This window comes from Rhinatrema bivittatum, chromosome 3 (genome assembly GCF_901001135.1).
Source record: "Rhinatrema bivittatum chromosome 3, aRhiBiv1.1, whole genome shotgun sequence".
NCBI lineage: Eukaryota > Metazoa > Chordata > Amphibia > Gymnophiona > Rhinatrematidae > Rhinatrema > Rhinatrema bivittatum.
In genome coordinates this window covers 296,437,093-296,459,127 of record NC_042617.1, presented here as the reverse complement: position 1 = coordinate 296,459,127, position 22,035 = coordinate 296,437,093, and the positions used below count along the sequence as shown (strand labels likewise).

Below are 22,035 nucleotides of genomic sequence, written 5' to 3'. Positions count from 1 at the left end.
TATGGTTATTACTATGAAGGTCGGTATAAAAAAAGTGTTAAATAAATAAATAAAATGTCTGCCAGCATCTAGGCCTTTTTGTGCTAGGGCATGAAGCTGGTCCTGGAATTGCAGAGGTAAGGCTTCAGCAAATTCCTGAATCTTCATGAACAGGGCCCTGTTGTACAATTGATAGGAAGCAATGCGAGAGATCAGCATTGAGCCATGGAATACATGTCTTCCAAATGCATCCAGGAATTTTTGTTCCTTTCCTGGAGGAATGGAAGAATGAGGTTTGGAGCATCATGCCCTCTTCTGGGCTGACTCCACAACCACTGAGTGATGATCTAATTGAGTTCTCTGGAAACCAGGGGCTGACTTAACTATGTAGGTGGCATCTGCCTTATGGTTGACAGGTGCCACAGAGCCAGGGTGCTCCCAATTTCTCTTTAAAAGGTCCAGAAGGATTTCATGAATAGGGATAGACATGATTTCCTTTGGAGCATGGAGAAACTGGAGAAGCTCCAGCATCTGATGCCTAGAGTCCTCTTCAGTCTGAAGCTGGAATGGAACTGTTTCAGACATTTCCTTTACAAAGTTGATAAAGGACAAGTCCGCTGGAGGAGAGGGCTGTGAGGGCAGATCATCAGTATCCTGGGACAAATCATCGGTCCAGAGGTCGTAAGGCTCATCCCCAGCTCCCATGTTCATCAGAAGGGAGTAACGGTGTTATCCCGGAAGGCCTGGGCCTAGGCATCGATGGCCTCAGAGGCGGAATCGACGGAGGCATCGACAGGGGCACCGATGGATGCGGCGACATAGATGGTTGTGTCGGTGGCAGCACTCCGGAGGGTGGAATGGAGATCTGTATTTTTTTTTCTTCTTCCGATGACAAAGGTATCGGTGATGAAGGAATCGGGGCCATCGGTTCCCTTGGATCCACTGGTGGAAGGGCACTGATTAACGCATCCATTCTTGCCAACAGCGGTGCAAGTGCCATGGGTATCGGATCGGTGGCCAACTTGGGAACTGGCACCGGCATCGATGGAGGTTTGAACCCCTGGAGTGCTTTACCGATGGCCTCTTGGATCATCCGATATAATTCCTCACGGAAAATTGGGGCATGGATACCCGGTTCCGGAGTAGGAGGCAGCACTGGCATAGCCGGAGGGGTCCACCAGTGAAAGTGGAATCGCAGCTCCCGGCACCTGTCCAGGTGGGGAATGCCTCGGTGACCCAGAAACAGAAGAGGATGGGGCTTTTGTCGGTGGCTCAGACGACGTCGATGCCGAGGGCTTGCCTGTATTGGTGGCCTGAGTTTTCCTCAATGTTCTCCTCGATCTTTTTCCTGAGGAGGAACAGAGGGGGGTCGACACCCGCGGAGTCGTCGAAGCCGGTCGGGCAGCAGTGGGTTCCCGGTGCTGGTGCGAAGTCGACGATACCGGTTCGGACGACGTCGAAGCTATCGATGGAGTCGGGTTTTTGACCGAAAGAGAAGTTCCATCTTCTCCAGCCTAGCCTTGCGACCCTTTGGCGTCATTTGAGCACATTTTGTGCAAGTAAGGAAGGACATCATGGCCGGACCCCAAACACATCACACAGACCGTGTGAGGGTCCAGTGATGGACATTGTTTGAGTGCAGTCGGGGCACCGACAGAAACCAGATGCCATGGCCTCTACAAAATTTAGTCGCGGTGTGGTCGAGGGCCAGTAGGCCGCGAGGGAAAAACTCGATGGGAATCGACCGCAAGCAGGTAAAAAACTTATCGTTCGACTGAGGAGCAAAGGTATCGATAAGGGGACCCCTGTGGGGTATAATTTTTTGAAATTTTTTTGGTAAAGTTCCGTGAGGAAAAATTCCTGTCAGGAATCTCTGAAGAGCTCTTTAACCCGCGTGGCTACTGCTGTGCGGAAAAAAGAAGACTGAAGGGGGACCCCTGCTGGATGCAGGGTTGGTGCTATGCTGGGCATGCCCAGTAGGTGCCAGTCAAAGTTCTAGAAACTTTGCAAAAGTGTTCTGTGATTGGGCTCCATCCTGATGTCACCCATATGTGAGGACTACCATCCTGCTTGTCCTGTAAGAATGTCTATTACTCCTAAGAAACTTAGCACAATATTTGGGGAAACCCGCAAAATCCCAATTGCAGTAAACTATAAGGGAATGCAATATAAAATTCTTTTTCACTGTCAAATGGACTGAATATGTCTACATAAAATGGATTTGGTGGACAATGAACAATGTCACAAATGCAAGTTGGAAATAGGCTCTTTCACACATCTTTTTCTTGTGTCCTAAAAAACTCAATTTTTGGTGGGAAATTGTTTCTTCCTTGAATGACTGTGTGCAGGTGACCTTACTATCAGTGGGTGAAATTTTCTTATTGGGAGATGAAGAACAGATGAGAATTCTTTTTCCTCAGTTGTCTAAGGGGCAATATTGGTTTATAAATGTAGCATTATTGGTGGTACATCAAAGTATTTTGAAGGAATGGACAACTGAAGAATCCCCTTCTGCCAATGTCTGGGGTGAGCAAATGTCTATAATGCAAATGGAATGATATGATGAGTGCTTTCTTGCATGAAGTGTGCCAGATTACGTGTTTACTTGGTAAAGCTTCTTTGATCTGTTGCCATAATGTAAAAATGAGACAAAGATTTGGGTTATTCTACATCTTGGACGATATCACAGAATATTAAGAGTTGGAATGGGTATATGGAGGGGTAGGGGGGGGTGTAAGATATGATGGGGAGAATGAATATGGGTGTGAGTTTGTCTAGGGGTTATTCAGGGGAAGAGATCTGTTATTTTATGTTGTGTAACTTTACATATTTTATTTCACAGCATTTAAGCTACTGTATTATGCTTTATTACAATCTATTCTTGAGATGAGAAGGGATGTTTGATTTTATAAAATATGAGATGGGAATATACGATATTTGTCTTGTTAAAGTTGTCTTGTATGTTTGTTATGTTAAAATATTTGCTGTCAAGTGAGAAGATTGCTCTAGGATGGTTGTATGTTCCTTGTCTTATTCAATGAAAATGGTTTTGAAAAAAAAGAAAATATAATCAATATTTTCAGTTAAGTGTTAGATACTTTTAAAGTTTGCATTGAGAGAATGTAGGCTATTAAAAGAATAAAAAGCATTTAAATGTTGAAAAAAATAATTGCAGAGATGTATAACTTGAAACTGTTCAGAGTATTTCCTGTAGTAGAACTGATTAGAAAATGCATTTCTGGCTTGTACATTAAGGACATCAAGGGGTACTCATTAATACATCCAATATTGTGCCTTTACACTATAACATTTGGTGTATTTATACATTATGTTTAGAAATCTTGTTGTTTTAGATTTGATATTATCTTCAGACAACTCATTTTACAGTGCCTTGTGAAAGTCTTCATACCCTATTACATTTTTTCACATTCTAAAATTACAAATCAAAATGCATTCAAGTAGGGGGCAAGATGGCGAACTGAACGGAGCCACATTCGAGAGCTGCTCCTATATTTGCCTGTTTGTTGCTGTTTCCTTTAATCATGCCACCTAAACGGAAGGACAAAGTTTTTCCCCTCTATCTCTACTCAGTTGTGGAGCAGCTATTGATTACCACCATTATGGCTCCTGGAGCTGCATCTATCGGTGGGGGTCATCCCCGCTGTGGAATCGGTTGGAGGAGAGCCGTTTTTGCCTGGGGGAGAGGTTTCCCTCAGCCTTCCCCCCCCAAACACTAGGCCCGTTACAGACGTCGCTGAATAATGTCAGTGATTTGTTGCGGCTAGAGGGAATATCTGGAGCGTCTCAGGAGCCAGCATTTTCAGCGTCTTTGCAGTCAGGGAAAGAGAAGGATTCCCCTGTCTGCGTTTCTTTGATTTGTGAAGTATCTTTGATGCTACCCTCCCTGATGGTGCCCCCTCGACATTGGGCGAGCCAATTTTATCTCCAATTAAACCTGCGGTGGTAACATTAGATACTATGTGGGAACTTACTGCTGGGCTCTCAGTTGCTGTTAAATCCTGCAATAATAAAATGGATATGCTTACTACTTCTTTGAACTCTACAATTAAAGCCCACGAGGACACTTTACAAAGTCCTCTGTTGTCAAGATGGAGACAGTTATCCAACAAATCCAAGGATTCAATGCAGCAACAATTAAAGATGGAAGTGCTTTATCTAGAAGGCTTGAGTTATTAGAGAATTGGGGTCGTCATTTGAACCTTAGATTAATTCATTTTCCTGGAATTATGGGAGAACTTCCGCAAGTTACTTTTAAAAGATATCTTCGGGAAGTGCTTCTTATTCCAGAGGCTGTTTCTCTTAATTAACGAAGTGTATTTTTTACCCACTACTTCAGTGGATGGATGTCCACCTACGGACTCTGGGGGACTTCCTTTTGATATGCAAAATCTTATTACTTTTCTGGAATCCTCTGATTTGGAAATTGATTGTTCCATCTTACTTGTCTCTTTGATAGCTGAGTAAGACAATTTACTAATGTCTTGTTATTTTCAACACTTAAATTCTACTTTTCATGGCTCAAATGTTCGCATGTTTCCTGATATTTCTAAGATTACACAAGAAAGGAGAAAGGGGTTCCTTGCTAAGAGACAAGAAACCATTTCCTCAGGAGCAACTTTCCTTTTAAGATATCCTTGTAAATGCATAGTTAAAAGTTAGTGATTGTGATATCTTTTTTGCCTCAGAATAGCTGAGAGCTTTTCTTGATTCTTCTATTCAGCTTTAATACTCATTGAGATGTAATATAGAAACAGAACATAGAAATGACGGCAGAAAAAGACCAATTGGCCCATTCAGTCTGCCCAGCAAGCTCCCACACTTATTTTCCCATACTTATCTGTTTCATCAACCACCAAGTTCAGGGCCCTTGTTGGTAACTGTTTGATTCAAATTTCCTGCCCTCCCCTGTCATTGATGCAGAGAGTAATGTTGGAGTTGCATCAAAGGTGAGCATAAGGCTTAATGGTGCCCTCCCCTGTCATTGATGCAGAGAGTAATGTTGGAGTTGCATCAAAGGTGAGCATAAGGCTTAATGGTGCCCTCCCATGTCATTGATGCAGAGAGTAATGTTGGAGTTGCATCAAAGGTGAGCATAAGGTAGTAACCGCCGCATCAAGCAAGTTACCCCGATGCTTATTTACCACGACTGCACAGATCAATGCCTTGTTGGATGTAGTTTGAATGTAAATCCTGTTTTTGTAATTTTGTTAAGTAGCTGTCTGTTCAGGATTATGCATTTTCTTTATTAATTTCTTCTATACTCCTCAGCATAGCCCCTTCTCTCGGATGATTTATTAACCATATATTAAACCAAGGATTAGTACTTTCTTTCTTGTTTTTGTAATGCTTTTTTCAATATGTGGTTTATACAGTATTTCCTGTTTGTATCTGAAAAGTCATAAATAATTAAAAAATGCATTCAAGTAGGCGTTTCACAGATCTACACAACATGCACTACACTTTAATCATGAAAGAACAATTATAAAAATATTCCAAAAATAAAGCATGTTTGCTTACTATAAACTGTTTTCCTTAGATAGAAGGATGAATTAGCAATTAGATCTAGGGGATGTCATCTGGCAGCACTGAAGTCTTGTCTCTCTAAGCTACAGAACTTTGAGTTCCAATGAGCATATGGCAGGAGTTCCTGCGCAGGTGTCTCGAGAGCCTCCTCAATCAGTAAAAGAGTTGGATTTAGCTGTGTAGTCAACTTTCCAGGGAGGTAGATGGGTATTCCATGACTAATTCATCCTATCTACAGAAAATGCCATCTACAGTAAGCAAACATGCTTTTTTCTTTTGACAAGCAGGCTGAAAGTCCCAAGCTGAGGGTAGCAGCAGATCGATTTAGTAAGCAATCTGGATTCCAATGTGGAAATTGGACTACAGCACTAACAGATTTTGCAAAACTGCTCGACCAAATCTACTGTCAGTATCTGAAATCAAGACAGTAATGGGACATGAATGTGTGGAGGACTATATTGCAGCTTTGCAGATATCTTTGATGGGTACTTCTGGGAAATGAACAACTGAAGAAGCCATAGCTCATACCTGATACGCCTTAGTCTGTAAATTGAAGTCCTGCTAAATCAAAGCAGTGATAGATGCAATCTGCTATCCAATTTAATAAAGTTCATTTGGTGACCAATATTCCAAGGCAGTTAGGGTCAGATGAGACAAAAAGCTGGTTAGTTTCACAATGAGGCTGAGTACATCTTTTGTAAAATGCCAAGGCCTGTTTACATCCAGAGTCCCTTATGCTCATGGGGCCTTGGGAAGAAGGTAGGTAGTACAACAACAAATAGATTCATATGGAAAGCAGAGATTATTTTTGATAGAAACTTTGGATAGATTCGAAGAACCACTCTGTAACAGAACTGCAGATATCGAGGGTATAGATGGGAGCCTGGAGTTTGCTAGCTCTTCTTGCTAAGGTTTTTGCAATTAGGAGAAGCACTTTCCAAGTCAAGAATTTAAAGGAGCAGATTCCAGTGGTTCAAAAGGAGGTTTCATTAATTGAGAGAGGACTACATTGAAATCCCACAGAACAGGAGGCTACAGTAACAGAGCTGACATGCCAGAGTACTTTCAGGACATGACACATGAGCGGAAATTGGTTTGTTGTCCAGTAAGGTGTGGTACGCTGCAATGGATATCATATGTATTGTCACTGAGGCAGTGGCAAAGCCTGAATTAGAGAGGTGAAGCAAGTACTGTAAAAGTTGTGAAGGCTCACATGAGAAGAGATCAGAATCATGCTGTTGGCACCAGATAAAGAATCTTTTCCATTTGAAGGCAGAGTATTTTTCTGGTTGAAGGCATTCTAGACAAAACCAGTATGTCTGATCTCTGATGGTGAATAGAGATTTGCAATCATTGAGTGCTCAACATCCAAGCTGTGAGACTGAGGATTGAAATACGGGTATGAAAGAGTATCCTGTTGTCTTGAGTTAGAAAAACAGGATCTGACTCCAGAGGTATGGGAGGACTGCTGGAAAGTTTGATGAGCTACGCATACCAAATTTGGGGTAGACCAGCATTATGAGGATTAGACAGCCACAATCCTGAAGAACATTCTGTACAGTTTTGGCAATGAGGGATTTCGGCAGAAAAGCATACATGAGGCTTTGGTACCAGTCTATAAGTCTTGTGCTAGTCTGTGATCACTTGGTAGAATGGAGAAAAATTGATTTAGTTTTATGTTTTGCTCTTTTGCAAACAGATCCACTGTTGATAGGCCCCAAAAATTGAAGTTTGTTTGCTATTGATTGCTGCAGAGACCACTCATGAAGTCAAAACACTCTGCTAAAATGATCTACTAGAATGTTGAAGACACCTGGCAGATAAGTTGCCTGCAGGGTTGCTTGATGTCGTTCTGCCCAGTTCCATATTGTCAACGCTTCCCAGCAGAGAAGCCATGATCTTGTTCCTCCTTGCTTGTTGACACAGAACATGGAAATCTGATTGTTTGAATTAGGATACTCTTCTTTTGGAGAAAATGTATGAACATGGTAAGTGCATACCATATCATTCTTAACTCCAAGAGACTGATTTGTAAGAGGGACTCTTGAGGAAACCAAAGTCCTTGGGTAGGGAATGGTCCCATCTGGGCTCCCCCCTCTCTGGTTGAGGTTTCTGTTGTGAAGCCTAGCTGATGGAAATACAAGCAAAGTGGCACACTATCTCAGAGCACATGGGGACACTTGCCACTGATGCTGTGATTCACTGGAGATAACAAATGTGAAGGTGCGTTAGTGAACTACATGGTTGGCCACCACCATATGACTCAATATTACAAGAAGCTTCCTGGCTGTGGACCTCAAAGTAGATAGCTGTATTTGGATGAGCAAGATCATGGTTGCTCTCCATTCACTGGGCAGGAATGCCTTCTGAATCAAGGAGTCTATACATGCCCCTATGAACTGGAGGCTTTGAGTGGGTTCTAGATTTGACTTCTCAAGTTGATGAAAAAACCTAAGCTCTGAAGAAGATTTATGTCTAGAGAGTGGCAAACTGCTTTTTGAGAATGTACCATGATCAACCAATCGTATCCCCTGGTGACAGGTGCACTGCTACTACCATTAAGATTCTGGGAGCAGAAGAGAGACCAACATAAGGGTTTTGTACTGTTAGTGGGATGAATCCACTTGGAACCGTAGGTAATGCCAATGGGCCGGAAGGATTGGAATACAAGTATAGGCATCCTTAAGATCCAGAGCACACATCCATTTGCCCTGCTGAATGAATGGGAGAATTGTGCTGAGTAAGTTCATTTTGAATTTTTCCCAGAAGATAGGTTTGTTAAGAAGTTTCAGGTCCAAGATCAATCATAATCCCCCTGACTTTTTGGGGATCAGGAAACAGAGTAGAAATCTTGCATGTTGCGATGGAGCATTTCCAGTACTTGGTGCTTGAGAAGAGATTGCATTTCTAGATGGATCTATAGGAGATGAGAAAGATCCAGATGGGGAGGCAAATAGTGTGGAATCGATGGGGTGGGGGTGGGGGGGAGGTCAGGAGAAACATGATCGGTGTTCATGCTACACAGTGTTGAGGACTATGAGTCTTTGTTTATTTGACTCTGTTTTTCCAGAAAATGCTGAAATTGTTCTGCTACCAGAAGGAGGAGGAGGGGATTAAAAAACTCAGCCCTGGTTTAGGCTGGGTCTTGCTGGGTGGTTTTTGGCCGATGGTGTTCCCATTGTCTGGATCTGTCCAGAAGTTGCTGTTGATGCTGTGCTGGAAGAGGCTGAAGCTAGTATTGATTAAAAGGATGATAAGGCTGTCTATGCAAGTAGGATGGGATGGAGAGAGAGAGCGAGAGACTTAACCGCCACATTTTAGTCCTTTATCTGGAAGACACTCTCTTGGAACTTCTCCCAAGCATAGGAGGCCCACTAATTTTCATGGACGCCCTCTCAGATGGAATTGGCTTGTAATCACTCCATATGTTGTCCTCCAATACAGGCTGCAGAGATATGTGGTTTTTGGCCGATGGTGTTCCCATTGTCTGGATCTGTCCAGAAGTTGCTGTTGATGCTGTGCTGGAAGAGGCTGAAGCTAGTATTGATTAAAAGGATGATAAGGCTGTCTATGCAAGTAGGATGGGATGGAGAGAGAGAGCGAGAGACTTAACCGCCACATTTTAGTCCTTTATCTGGCAGACACTCTCTTGGAACTTCTCCCAAGCATAGGAGGCCCACTAATTTTCATGGACGCCCTCTCAGATGGAATTGGCTTGTAATCACTCCATATGTTGTCCTCCAATACAGGCTGCAGAGATATGTGAAGCAGAATCAATAGATTCATTCAGAATGGCTGGGGGAAGGTATTCTGATCAGAGGAAGATAGGTACAGCCTCAGCTTTTGAGACAATGAGTGTATTGCGCCATGCAGAACGGATAGATAGCAAAGCTGGCGGAGAGCACTGTGCTCTTGAATATTCTTTTCCCGAAATTGTCTAGAAGTGTGTGATCTTTACCCTGTGGTGTATTGGAATGAATACAGGTCTTTGCTTTCTTCATAACTGATTTCACTATGATAGACTGGTGTGGTAGGTGGATTATGCCAAAGCCAGAAGACTGCTGGACTTGAAACTTGCAATTCAGCTTTCTAGATGTAGGGGGACATGATACCTGTTTCCCAGGATCTTGAGAATGTCATGAATTGGTACGGCGGCAGGTTCAGTTGGTGTATCCAGAATCTTGAGTAGACTAAGGAATTCTGTAGATGGATCTTTATCATTGTGTATATAAATATCTAGTGCTGCTCCCAGTTTGTTTTTTTTTAAACAAATTTGGAATAGGTGAGATCTTTCAGAGAAGAGTGCACTGGGAGATCTGATGGTATTCCATCTGATCTTAGGGGTACATGCTCACTCACCAGGACTCCAATGACAAAGAAAGTGAAAATAAATTCCTCTGGTCGAGGCTTCAGAGAAGCAACCTGGTTTATTGCCTGCTACCGACTAGACTCCACTGCAATTGAGTGTGTTGATAAAAAGCCCCTCATTTAGTGTTCTGATGATGAAAGTAAACCCAGAAGTGAGTTTGTGACTCCCATCAGTGGAATTGCCAAATCAAAATTGAAAGAGGTTGTAGCATTTCATCTATCTTTTCTGCAAGAGAGGACAGCAATGCAGATGGAAAGCATTGCACTCTGGAAAATCCTTTTGCCAGAATTGTCTAGATTTGTGATCTTTATCTGGTAGGAAATTGGAGTAAATAGAAGTTTTCTTTGCTTTTTTCATTGCAGATTTCAGTACATCAGTTTAGTGTAGTAGGTGAACTTCGCCAAAGCCAGGAGACTGTCGAACTTCCTAGAAATATGGGGATATTAATGGTGTTTCCCACAATTTCATAAGTAGTACTTTGAGAATGTTATGAATAGGTAAGTCGGCAGGTTCAGCTGCTGTATCCAGAATCCTGAGTATACCAAGTAGTTTGTATGTAGGTCTTTATCCTTATGTATATGAATCCCCAGTACTGCTCCCAATTGTTTTATAAATTTGGAATAGGTGATATCTTCCGGAAGAGGAGAATGCTCTGGAAGATCTGGCAAAGGATCCACTGTATTACAGTTGATTTCTCATTGGATCCTAGAGGTATAGGATCACTCAGTCAGGACTCCAAAAAGGAGGTTTCTCTGGTTGAGGCTTCAGAGGAGTGACCAGGTACATTGCCTCCGACTGACTAGACTCCGCCACAATTGAGTGTGCCGAAGAGCCCCTAATTTGGGGTTCTGATGATGAAAGCACACTCAGAGGTGAGTTTGGGACTGTCTGTGGAAATGCCAAAGCGAGAGTTGAAGAAAGGCTGGAATATTCCATCTATCTTTTGTGAGAGGTAAAATATTTCTCACAAGCTCTACAATTTGGTCATAAATGTTTTATGCCCTCTGGCCTGGGGTAGATGGAGAGACTTCTTCTTCCAAGACTAGTACAGGTTCTTACATTGTAATAGATAGGTTATTCAAGGAGAGTGGAACTATTTAACAGACTGGATTTGCTGTTTCTAGGTGAAGACCTTCTACTACCAATACTGGGGGCATTAGCATTTTAATTGATGGCGGAGGTAAGGGTAACATAAAGGAAAATTGGTTCTTACCTGCTAATTTTCGTTCCTGTAGTACCACGGATCAGTCCAGACCGTGGGTTGAGCCTCCTGTCCAGCAGATGGAGACAGACCAAAACTGAAAGAGTATCCTATTATCAGGACAGAGTCTACCAAGCATCCCTTCAGTATAACCATTGTCAAAACAGAAAATTATAAAGACAATGAATATAAGGTAAAGCAAGTAACGAGATAACTAATAAATCAGTGAAATAATTGAATAGAACAATTGAATGAACTCTGTAAATAATCGCTCTTGTATAAATATCCATGGTCATCTTAAGAGATGCTTCCGGTGCAGTCAATGAGAATCCAGGAAAAAGATATCCAGAAATACCTGTAAGGACAAGAAGAAACTGAGTGGACAGACCGATAAAAACACGGGAGGGCGTCTGGACTGATCCGTGGTACTACAGGAACGAAAATTAGCAGGTAAGAACCAATTTTCCTTTCCCTGTACGTACCCGGATCAGTCCAGACCATGGGATGTACCAAAGCTTCCCTAAATAGGGAGGGGAACGAGACAGTCCCACTTGAAGAACCCAAACATTGGCGCCCTAGCATCCAGACGGTAATGTCGAGCAAAGGTGTGCAGAGATTTCCAAGTAGCTGCCCTGCATATCTCCTGGGGAGAGACCGACTGACTCTCTGCCCACGACACAGCCTGAGAACGCAAGGAATGAGCCTTAAGGCCGTCAGGAATCACTCGGCCCTGTCAGATATAGGCTGACGCAATTGCTTCTTTCAACCAACGAGTAATCGTACCTTTAGAAGCCTTGTTCGCCATGATTTGGACCACTCCAGAGAACAAACAGATGATTCGAAACGCAGAAGTCATTGGTAACCTGAAGATAACGCAACACCACCCATTTCACATCTAGACGCCTAAGATCACCCCCCACCGTACCTACTATATCTTCCGGAGAAAAAGCCGGGAGGTCTACCGACTGATTGACATGAAAAGAAGAAACAACCTTTGGCAAGAAGGAGGGCACCGTCTTGAGGGAAACCCCTGAATCCGAGAAATGAAGAAAAGGTTCCCTACAAGACAGCGCTTGAATCTCCGACACCATTCTGGCGGAGGAGATGGAAACCAGAAAAACAGTCTTGAGCGTCAAATCTTGAAGAGTAGACCGGTGGAGAGGTTTGAAGGGTGCCTCGCAGAGGGCCCGAAGGACCAAATTAAGACTCCACGAGGGACAAGTAGCCCGAATGGGTGGCTTCAAGTGCTTAGCACCTTTGAGGAAACGAATGTTATCCGGATGAGCCGCCACCAAATATCCATCAACGCTGCCTAGAAGAGAGCCAAGGGCGAACACTTGAACCCGCACAGAGCTGAAAGACAAACCTTTAAATAGGCCCTTCTGTAGAAAAGTGAGGACCTGGAGAATCTGGGCTTTACGGGCCAGTACGCCTGATTCCGCACACACAGTCTCGAAAACCTTCCAGACCCGAACATAAGCGAGAGAGGTAGACAGCTTCCGAGACCGCAGCAGAATGGAAATCACTTCCTCCTTATACCCCTTCTTTCTTAATCTACGCTGTTCAAAAGCCAGACCGCTAGACAGAAGCGATCCACCTGGTTGAAAAATACGGGACCCTGCCGGAGCATGCGTGGGAGATGGCCGAGACGAAGAGGACCGTCCGTCACCAGGTTCACCAGATCCGCGAACCACGGTCTGCGGGGCCATTCGGGTGCCACAAGGATGATCGGCCCCCTGTGGAGTTCTATCCTTCTGAGGACCTTTCCCACGAGCTGCCACAGAGGAAACACGTAGAGGAGAACATCGTGGGATCAGAGAAGGACCAGGGCATCCACTCATTCCGAGCAGTGCTCCCTCCAGCGGCTGAAGAATCTGGGAGCTTTGGCATTGCTCAAGGTAGCCATCAGATCCAGGTGAGGAGGACCCCACCTGCGAACGATCAGATCCATCGCACCATCCGACAACTCCCACTTGCCAGGATCAAGACGTTGACGGCTGAGGAAATCGGATTGCACATTCTCCTTGCCTGCTATGTGGCAGGCCGCCAGGTGCTCCAGATGTTGCTCCGCCCAGGCGAGAAGCTTGCTGGCTTCAAGAGCCACCAGATGGCTCCTGGTGCCCCCCCCCCCCGTGGTGGAGTCCGCGCCACGGATGGACCCTCCCCACCCGGTAAACAAGCAGAACAGACTCCATCACGGGAGAGCCTCAAAGCAGGCTCCCCCGCAGGCTAAGCAATAGTGTGATCGTGGCATAATTGATGGGGCTGTCCCCTAAGAAAAGCCGCGAGCAGGAGAAAAAACAGCTGAGTCAAGCCGGGGAGAGGAACGAGTGCAGGTGATTGAACCCTGCCCGTTCCCTTCTCTGCTACCGCAGAGGAAAGCAAGCTGCCTTCTGATTACAATTGCTCCTTTAGTTATTTTCTATTTTATCTTTTTTTTTTTTTTAAACAGGGAATGAGCTTCCCCGGAAATGCTGCCGGGAATTAAATCGTCCCGGGGCCCAAGGCAGTTTCTGAGGGGGAGAGACTGGACCATCAGTATCGCACCAGCACCGGGAAGGGAGCCTAGACTGAGAGAACTCAAGGGGCAAGCCCCTCTAGGCCCCCCAAGAGCGAGGGGACAGCGCTGTCCCCTGAGACAGAGTTGAGCAAAAAACAGTGTCAAATATATATATATATTTTTTTTTTTATTTTTATTTTTTTAATTAGACACAGAGAATAATAATACTTGCTTGAACTTGAGAAATAGGTAGGAAAAAACCCCGCATGGTATAGATAACAGAATTGAAGTAAGGGAACGGCAAGGTGAACTGCCTGCATCTGCTGAAGACAGACAAATACTGAAGGGATGCAGGGTAGGCTCTGTCCTGATATAGGATACCCTTTCAGTTTTGGTCTGTCTCCATATGCTGGACAGGAGGCTCAACCCACGGTCTGGACTGATCTGGGTACGTACAGGGAATGCCTTTTTCTGTAAATCTCACATGACTAATACATGCTGAGTGGCCAAACCAGCTGGGTCCCAGGAAGGAGAGGTGTCATGCTTGGACACTGTAGAGGATCAGTGAGCTTTTCTTGTGATTTTGCTGATGCAAACTCAAGAATGGTCCATGTACATCCTGGAATGAAACGTGCATCAAGTGCATTGTGGCTTGCATCGGGTGCACCTGTGCATCGTGTTGAAAAAAAGTATTGTTGTGTCAAGATACATCATAGCAGCACACACTGAGTGCATCGGTACAGTTTGCATCGGGTATCAGAGGTGCATCATGCACCATACATCAAGAGAGTCAATGGCAGCGCCAAAGGATGGTCCAATGGCACGGATGCCAAAAAATGCCCTTGGAATGTTTATATTTCTTTGATGCGGTAGGACTAGCTCTAGGGAATGCCTCAGTTTTTGCTTCAATGATGCATGGTCAGTTGAACTCAATCTCATGGTCTCCACCTGAGCAGATGGGGGAGTTTGAGCAACTGCGACTCAATATTTTTCCTGAGGCAGACTACATTGCATTCTGGGAGGAAGATCTATTGGGACTCCTGAAAGATTTACGCAGTTCTTCCTTGTGCAAGGCCCTGGTTTCACAGTTTTTCTGGTCATATTCCGATGCCAGGCAGCAATCGCAAAATCCGTGGCTATTGGTAAGGGACACTTCTCCCACAAATGTAATGATTAAACCCACTCACCGTAGTAGCTTTTCTCTTCTGGCTCAAGGCCAGGAAGAGATATTCGGTGCTGGGGAAGCATGCACTGCAGTGAAAGACCTTTGGCCCAAATCAGTCACCAAAATGCTCTGGACTAAGGGGAGGGAGCCCGAGTTCCATTTCATGGACTTGCGTTTGTAACATGGCCACTGGGTCTCCGGAGATACAAGGGTATTTATTCACTGCTTCTCTATCAAGTGAGTCTTCTGATCTTGAGCCTCCTGCCTACAAAACAAAATCCCGAATTTTGCAGCTTCCCCCCCGGCAGTTGTGCACACTCTGCAAAGTTTCAGTGTACAGCCTAACTGAATGTTCCTCATATGGCAGGCTATGCAGATTGTGACAGCCAGCGCCATCTTGCCTACACAGTCTACAGAAAATGCAATGTGGCCCAGCTACGACCAATTCATAAAACCATGGGGATTCACCAGCAGGAGGAGGGAAAGTGCCCATGGAGCTCTAAATCACCATCTCACTGCTACAGCCTGTTGCTGCTGTAGCAGGCCCGCTGATTGCTGTTCTCTGTCTGTACCTTTTTTTTCCCCTTTTTCTCAGAAAAGCCAAAGGAGAGAAGCAGCAATTTGGGGGCAAGGAGACAGTTACCCCAAGTCCACTGGCTCTGTATTGCTCAACAGAGGGAGGGCATGTAATGCTTTCAACTCTGGAGCATTTGTCCCTGAGTTGTTGTTTGTTGTTGTTGTTTTTTTAATTTAGGCACACTGCTCAACTAAGTGAGGCCTAAACTTTTAATTCAGGAGCCTGAAGAACCTTCCCTGTTCAGCCTATTAGGCCTAAGTCCACAGCACGGCAATGCTTGCCTACCATATATGCTGGAGACAAGAGAATAGTAGCAGGAGGTGTCAGCATGGATGCATATAAGGAGTAGCATCAGTGAACCTGTTGATCTCAGTCTGAGTATGCTGGTTGGCATGCATAACCCACTGATCTGGACTGATATGACTGGGTGAAGAGGAAGTAGAACTTTGGTCTACTAAATGATATCTGTATTGTAAAACAAACAGTACATCTTTTTTTTTTAATTTTATTTTTTTCTTAACTTTCAACAAATACAAGCAGGACAATCCTTACAGAAAACAAAAATGACATATCCAAAGAAAAAGGAAATATCCAAAAAGGAAATCGATTCTTGATATAACATTTTTCCAAAATGGTAATACCATAAAATACCATAAAATGGTATACCATAAAATACCATAAAATGGTAATACCATAAAAGAAAAAGGCTTAACGTGGACATAGCAACACATTCCTTATGGGTCTTCCAACCTAGATATTACCAGGAGACAAAATAGTTATACTCCTGGAATTAATAATGGATTTAAGTTGTTCAGCACATCATCTTCTTAACATCATCCCTACAGTAAAGCATGGTGGTAGTAGCATTATGTTGTGTGGATGCTTTGCAGCAATGGGGACAAGTGCCATGCTGGGTCAGACCAAGGGTCCATCAAGCCCAGCATCCTGTTTCCAACAGAGGCCAAACCAGGCCACAAGAACCTGGCAATTACCCAAACACCTAGAAGATCCCATGCTACTGATGCAATTAATAGCAGTGACTATTCCCTAAGTAAACTTGATTAATAGCAGTTAATGGACTTCTCTTCCAAGAACTTATCCAAACCTTTTTTGAACCCAGCTACACTAACTGCACTAACCACATCCTCTGGCAACAAATTCCAGAGATTTATTGTGCGTTGAGTGAAAAGAATTTTCTCCGATTAGTCTTAAATGTGCTACTTGCTAACTTCATGGAATGCCCCCTAGTCCTTCTATTATTCGAAAGTGTAAATAACCGAGTCACATCTACTCGTTCAAGACCTCTCATGATCTTAAAGACCTCTATGATATCCCCCCTCAGCCGTCTCTTCTCCAAGCTGAACAGCCCTAACCTCTTCAGCCTTTCCTCATAGGGGAGCTGGGCTTGATGAGTTCAAGGGAAAGATGAAAGGTGCAAAGTATAGGCAGATTCTGGTCAAAAATGTGTTCAAGTCTGCCAAAGACCTGAGACTTGGGAGAAGATTCACCTTGCACTAGGACAGTGACCCTAAGCACAAAGCAAAAACAATGGAGTGGCTCAGCAAGAAGAAATTGAATATCCTCAAATGATCCATTCAAAGCCCAGACATGAAGCCAACAGAAAATCTGTGGCAAAATGAAGACTGCAGTCCACAGATCATCTCCAGCCAATGGGAAAAAACTGAACTATCCTGCTATGCTAAGTTGGTAGACACTGATTCTGAATGACTCGTGGCTGTTATTGCTGCAGAAGGGGCTTCCATCAAGTACTGAGTCAAAGGGTGTAAAGATTTACGCAATAAATTTTTTTTTTTTTAAATTCACTTTGGAATATTTCTATAATTGTTCTTTCACAATGAACATGTAGAGCAGGGACAGGCAACTCCAGTCCTAGAGTACCACAAACAAGTCTGGTTTTCAGGATATCCTCAATGAATATGCACGAGGTATATATTTGTATGCACTGCCTCTACTGTATATGCAAATATACATCATACATGTTCATTATGGATATCCTGAAAACTAGACCTGTTTGTGGCTCTCCAGCTCAGAGTTGCCTACCCCTGATGTAGAGTATGTTGTGTAGAGCAATGAAGGAAACTCTTACTTTAATGCATTTAGATTTGTATTTTTTTTAGATGTTAGAATGAATGTGAAAAATATGCAAGGATGTGAAAATTCTTCAAGGCACTGTATAGTCTCTGTCATACCTGAGCAGGTTAAGAGCCAATCAAACTGTTAGAAAGACTATCCAGTACCTGACAGACAACGAGAAATGAGTCATGTGGAAAGAAAAGGCTTTCCAAAGAAATACATATATTAGTCCTGGGGGATTCTCCGCTACTGCAGAATTCTGTGCAGAAAATAGCAAAGGAGACTGCGGAATGCAGCAAATGGAGCGCATGAAGACGAAGGCCCATGTGTGCCGCGGGACATGCTCCATTTGCACCGAAGATGAAGGCCCTGGCGTGCCATTCACGGCAAAGACGTAAAGCCCCCATTTGCTGTGAACGGAGTGTGCTCCGCTCGCGGCAAAGATAAAGGCCCCGGTGAGAGAGAATGGGTGTGAAAGAGGGGAGGGTGAGAGAGAGAGCATGGGAGGTAAGAGAGCGGGGGGGGGGGGATTTTTTGAGTGTGGGTTTCAGAGAGAGGGAGCCTATATGAGGGGAGGGGTGTGGGGGAGGGCAGGGTGAGAGAGAGAGTAAGAGGGTGAGAGAGAGCATGGGAGGTGAGAGAGCATGGGAGGTAAGAGAACGGGGGTTGGGGGGATGCTTGAGTGTGGGTTTCAGAGAGAGGGAGCCTATATGAGGAGATTGTGAAGGAGTGTGTATATGTGTGAGAGCTTGGGAGCTTGTGTGTATGAAAAAGGGATCGTGTGTATGTGAGGGTGCTAGCCTATGTGAAGGGATTGTGTATGTGTGAGTCAGAACCTATGTGAAGGGATTGTGTATGTGTGAGTCAGAACCTGTGTGAAGGGGTGCGTGAGAGAGAGACATAGGTAGCCTGAGAGGAAGTATTTGTGAGAGAGAGAAAGGGAGCTTGTGTGGGTGTGTATGCAAGAGAGAGGGCCCTGAATGAGGGGATGTGTGTGTATGTGTATTAGAGAGAGGGAGCATGTGTGTGAGAGAGGGAGGGGCAGAGGGAGCCTGTGTGAAGGGCAGTACTGAGAACGGGTTCAAACTCTGGGACTGGTGATAGAGTGGAAGGCGTTGAGCCTAGAGGTGGAGGAGTTGGGACCTGAGAGGGCAAAATGGCCAGGGGAGTAGGGAGAGCGAGTAGAAGGGACACTCTTACAGTGAATTTCTAGAGAAATTCTGTTCAAAATATTTAAAATTCTGCATCTTTAAGTAATAACTTTTTTCTGTATTAATTTAAAATTTAATTTTTTAAAGACTGACATGTAAATTGTGTTATTTTGACCAATATAAAGTTTGCAGAATTTTAAGTTTTTGTGTGCAGAATTCTCCCAGGAGTAATATATTGCACTAGTTTGGATGGGATAACAGAATTAGGTATAAGAATCAGCCTTCAGAAACAGATCTGTGCGCTGGCCTACACAGAGGGACCACTTCCAAGTTTGTCTTTCAAAGTTGGCAAACCCAGTGACAGTTCGACTTCTTACATGCATTTTCTGGAAGTTATACAATAATGGGGAAGAGCTTTAACAATCGCTGGCATCAGAAGAGAAAAACTTACTTGACTTCTTTTGCTGATCAACAGCCAACCATTAGTGTTGAATTCCTTCCCTTTCTTGTCTAAACTTTCTTGTTTTAAATATTGCCTGCAGTGACAAAGGAATATGCAAACTACAGTCACTGAACGGTAGTAAACAAAATCAGCAAATTAGTCTCCATACCAAAATTGTATTTAGGTTTTACTCCCACAATTAAAACTTTAGACATAACCCTGTCTAGCTGGACCTGATAGCCCTCAGGTTCCCTCCCCCCCCATGCATTTTCTAAACATGAAATGGAGACTTTTCAACTTTTGGATAAGTGCATAGCTGCAGCTTTATTTATACAAATTAATCTCATTATACTCTATTGGGGTTCATCTAGGATTAGAATTACATTTGATTTGTTTGTTGATTAATTTGGTTGGCTACTGCCTTCCCATGAGAAGTGGGTCCAATCTCCCTTAACTTGCGAAAATGGGTGGTATTAGCTTTGCAGGTCAGGGGGCCCCATCCAGCTGTGATTGGCCTGTCCTCCCACCATTGCAACTTCATTTTTATGTGCATGACAACCCCTAGGCAAGCCATAAAAGCAAGTTGTGGCCAAACCTTCTATTCCAATGTTTTGTTCACTTCAGCAGTGCATGGAAGGCCCATCTTTGTCATAAAAATATACAAGCAGGCCATCCCAGCCATAACATCAGCAAAAGTGAATTGTGACAACTTTACTGAAATTTGACATCTGAAATTTGACTGAATAATAGGCACAAATCATACAGATGCCCAAATAATCTCACATTTCTAACAAAGCTGCTACGAATGCAGCCCCTCCCTCTCTTTTACCCTTCCTGGTTCCCTACTTATTCCACCCACAGTCCAAGATCCCCGATCCTGACATATCCCTGCCACAGCATGAGTGGGAAGGTGGGATACACTGGTGGCAAGCATTAGAGAAAGAAGTTACATACCTGTAACAGTGGTTCTCTGATTGGACAGCAGAAGTCAGTCCACACATATACCGGTAGATGACATCATCCGATGGAACCTGGCATGAAACTTTGATCTCAAAGATTCTAAAAATGTTGAGCATGCTCTAAGTATGTGCGGCCCCAGCTACCTCCCTGCTTCGCCTCTCAACCCATGATAAAGCTAAGATTTGGAGAAACCAGCTCCAAGGAGGTGAGAAAGTGTCATGAGGACTGACATCCAGTTGTCCATCGGAGAACCACTGTTACAGCTAAGTAATTTCTCTTTCTCTGAGGACAAGCAAAATGGTAGTTGTCACATATGGGGACACCCAAGCCACAGGTTGCCTCAAACAAAAGGTAAAAATTAAACAGCACCAAAGCCATGGGTGGTGATAGACCAACTTCATATAATCTGTCCAAACCCCCCCCCCCCCCATTTTTTGTGTTTGAGGCAGTGTGACCAATAATGGTCTCTAAGAGGGAATGGAGTTGTGGTTCTACACCTCAAAGAGACTTTGTAGGACAGACTGTTTAAAATTCAGTTTTGTGTCAGGAGTCCCTGCCAAAAACAGGGGTGCATCACAAAAGTTTGGTGAAAATCCCAGTTCACAAATGATGCAGTCAGAGCTCCAGCACAGTGAGTTTTGACATGTCCCATAGAACCAGGTCCTCCTGGGCAGAGGGGAAAGCAATTCACTAACCAAGAAAAGTAGAGCTCTTGGCTACAGACCTTACAGTTTTTTTTATGTTGCGAAGAAACCTAAGCAGACTTTGTGGCTTTAGAGCCTTTCAAAAAGAAGCTGCGGATTAACAACAAATTGCCTGAACGACTGAAGCTCACCCAATAGAAAGCATATGCAAGGTCGTGTGATAAACAATTTCACCCAAGTGAAATTGAATTGCACTGGCCAATCAATCAACCTGTGAAAATGTAGAAGGCATTTCAAAAAGGATCTGGCAAAACAGGGAAAAGGTTTGTGGCCTTTTTCTATAAGTCATACAGTAAGACGGTTTCTTTTCACACCATAGCTTCCCCACTGAAATTTCTTCTGAATGCAGAGGAATAGAAGATATACAGATAGACTTTGGGACTGCAGGGATAGTGAATCAGCCCTAAGCTGTAGAGATGAATGTTGGGCAATTCCTCAACCATACTAACTCCCTGATGAACTTCCATTCAGGTCTGTCTCAATCAATAGAGTTCCACTTCTTCTCAGTATACATAGAGAGACTGACATAAAATCAAATACATCCCAGACTCTAGTCTAGGGTAAGAATATCCTGAGGAAGAAGTCCAGAAACCTCTCTGTTAAAAGATGGAAACAGGAATGCCACAGCAGTTTGCACCTGTGGGCATCTGGACACTGCCTCTGACCAGGGATCAGTGAGAGTTCTAGACCAGATTCAGGCTGACCATCAAGACAGACTCCTTGCCCACTTGGATTAGGACTTTAAGTCTTACTGATAAAGATAGTCTTATTCTTCAACAGAACAACCTCTTGAATATGAGGTAGAATTAATATCTGTATGGTCAAAGACCATCTTTGTCAACCAATGAACCCTCACAACTTTCAGGTTTACATTTATTGCCCTCCACTGAAAGAAGAGGTGAAAATTCTTAAGTGACCTCACCTTGAGTGCGGAGTCTTTCATGAGAGATTCCAAACCCAGCATGCATGCAGTCATAGTTAGGATGCTAGACAACTTCAGAATAAATCAGCTACCAGCTACTTGTGGCTGAATACGTAGATGTTATTTAAGATATGAAATGGATGGAACCAGTCTAACCCTTAGTGGTCACTGTACAACCCAAACATGACCCAGACTTGTCTGGAACTGTCAAAAATTGACACATTCCATGTTTTGCACAGCAAGTTTTTGAAAAACATTCCCCTTATATGGAAGAAAATCCTTACCTACAGCTGGGGAGCAGATTCCTATTAGAGGGAATCCATTGCCAATACTGCGAGATACCACGGTTCATGACAGTCCCCTGCATGTCTTGTGATATCCAGGCTACATGGTAGCGCAAAGTGGTGGTGCGACTTCCCCTCCCACC

At 43.9% G+C, this 22,035-nt stretch overlaps 1 protein-coding gene across 3 annotated transcripts in view; it reads right to left on the bottom strand.

The window, feature by feature from the left end:
- The window catches only part of SENP1 (SUMO specific peptidase 1), a 458,603-nt gene that overhangs the window by 15,533 nt on the left and 421,035 nt on the right, over positions 1 to 22,035 (bottom strand). For all 3 annotated transcript variants that reach the window (XR_003855556.1, XR_003855557.1, XM_029595002.1), the window contains one exon: positions 19,032 to 19,116. Coding sequence is in view for 1 of the 3 variants with exons in the window: in XM_029595002.1 (XP_029450862.1) it covers positions 19,032 to 19,116 (85 nt within the window). In the remaining 2 variants the exon portion in view is untranslated. The remainder of the gene's footprint in view (positions 1 to 19,031; positions 19,117 to 22,035) is intronic.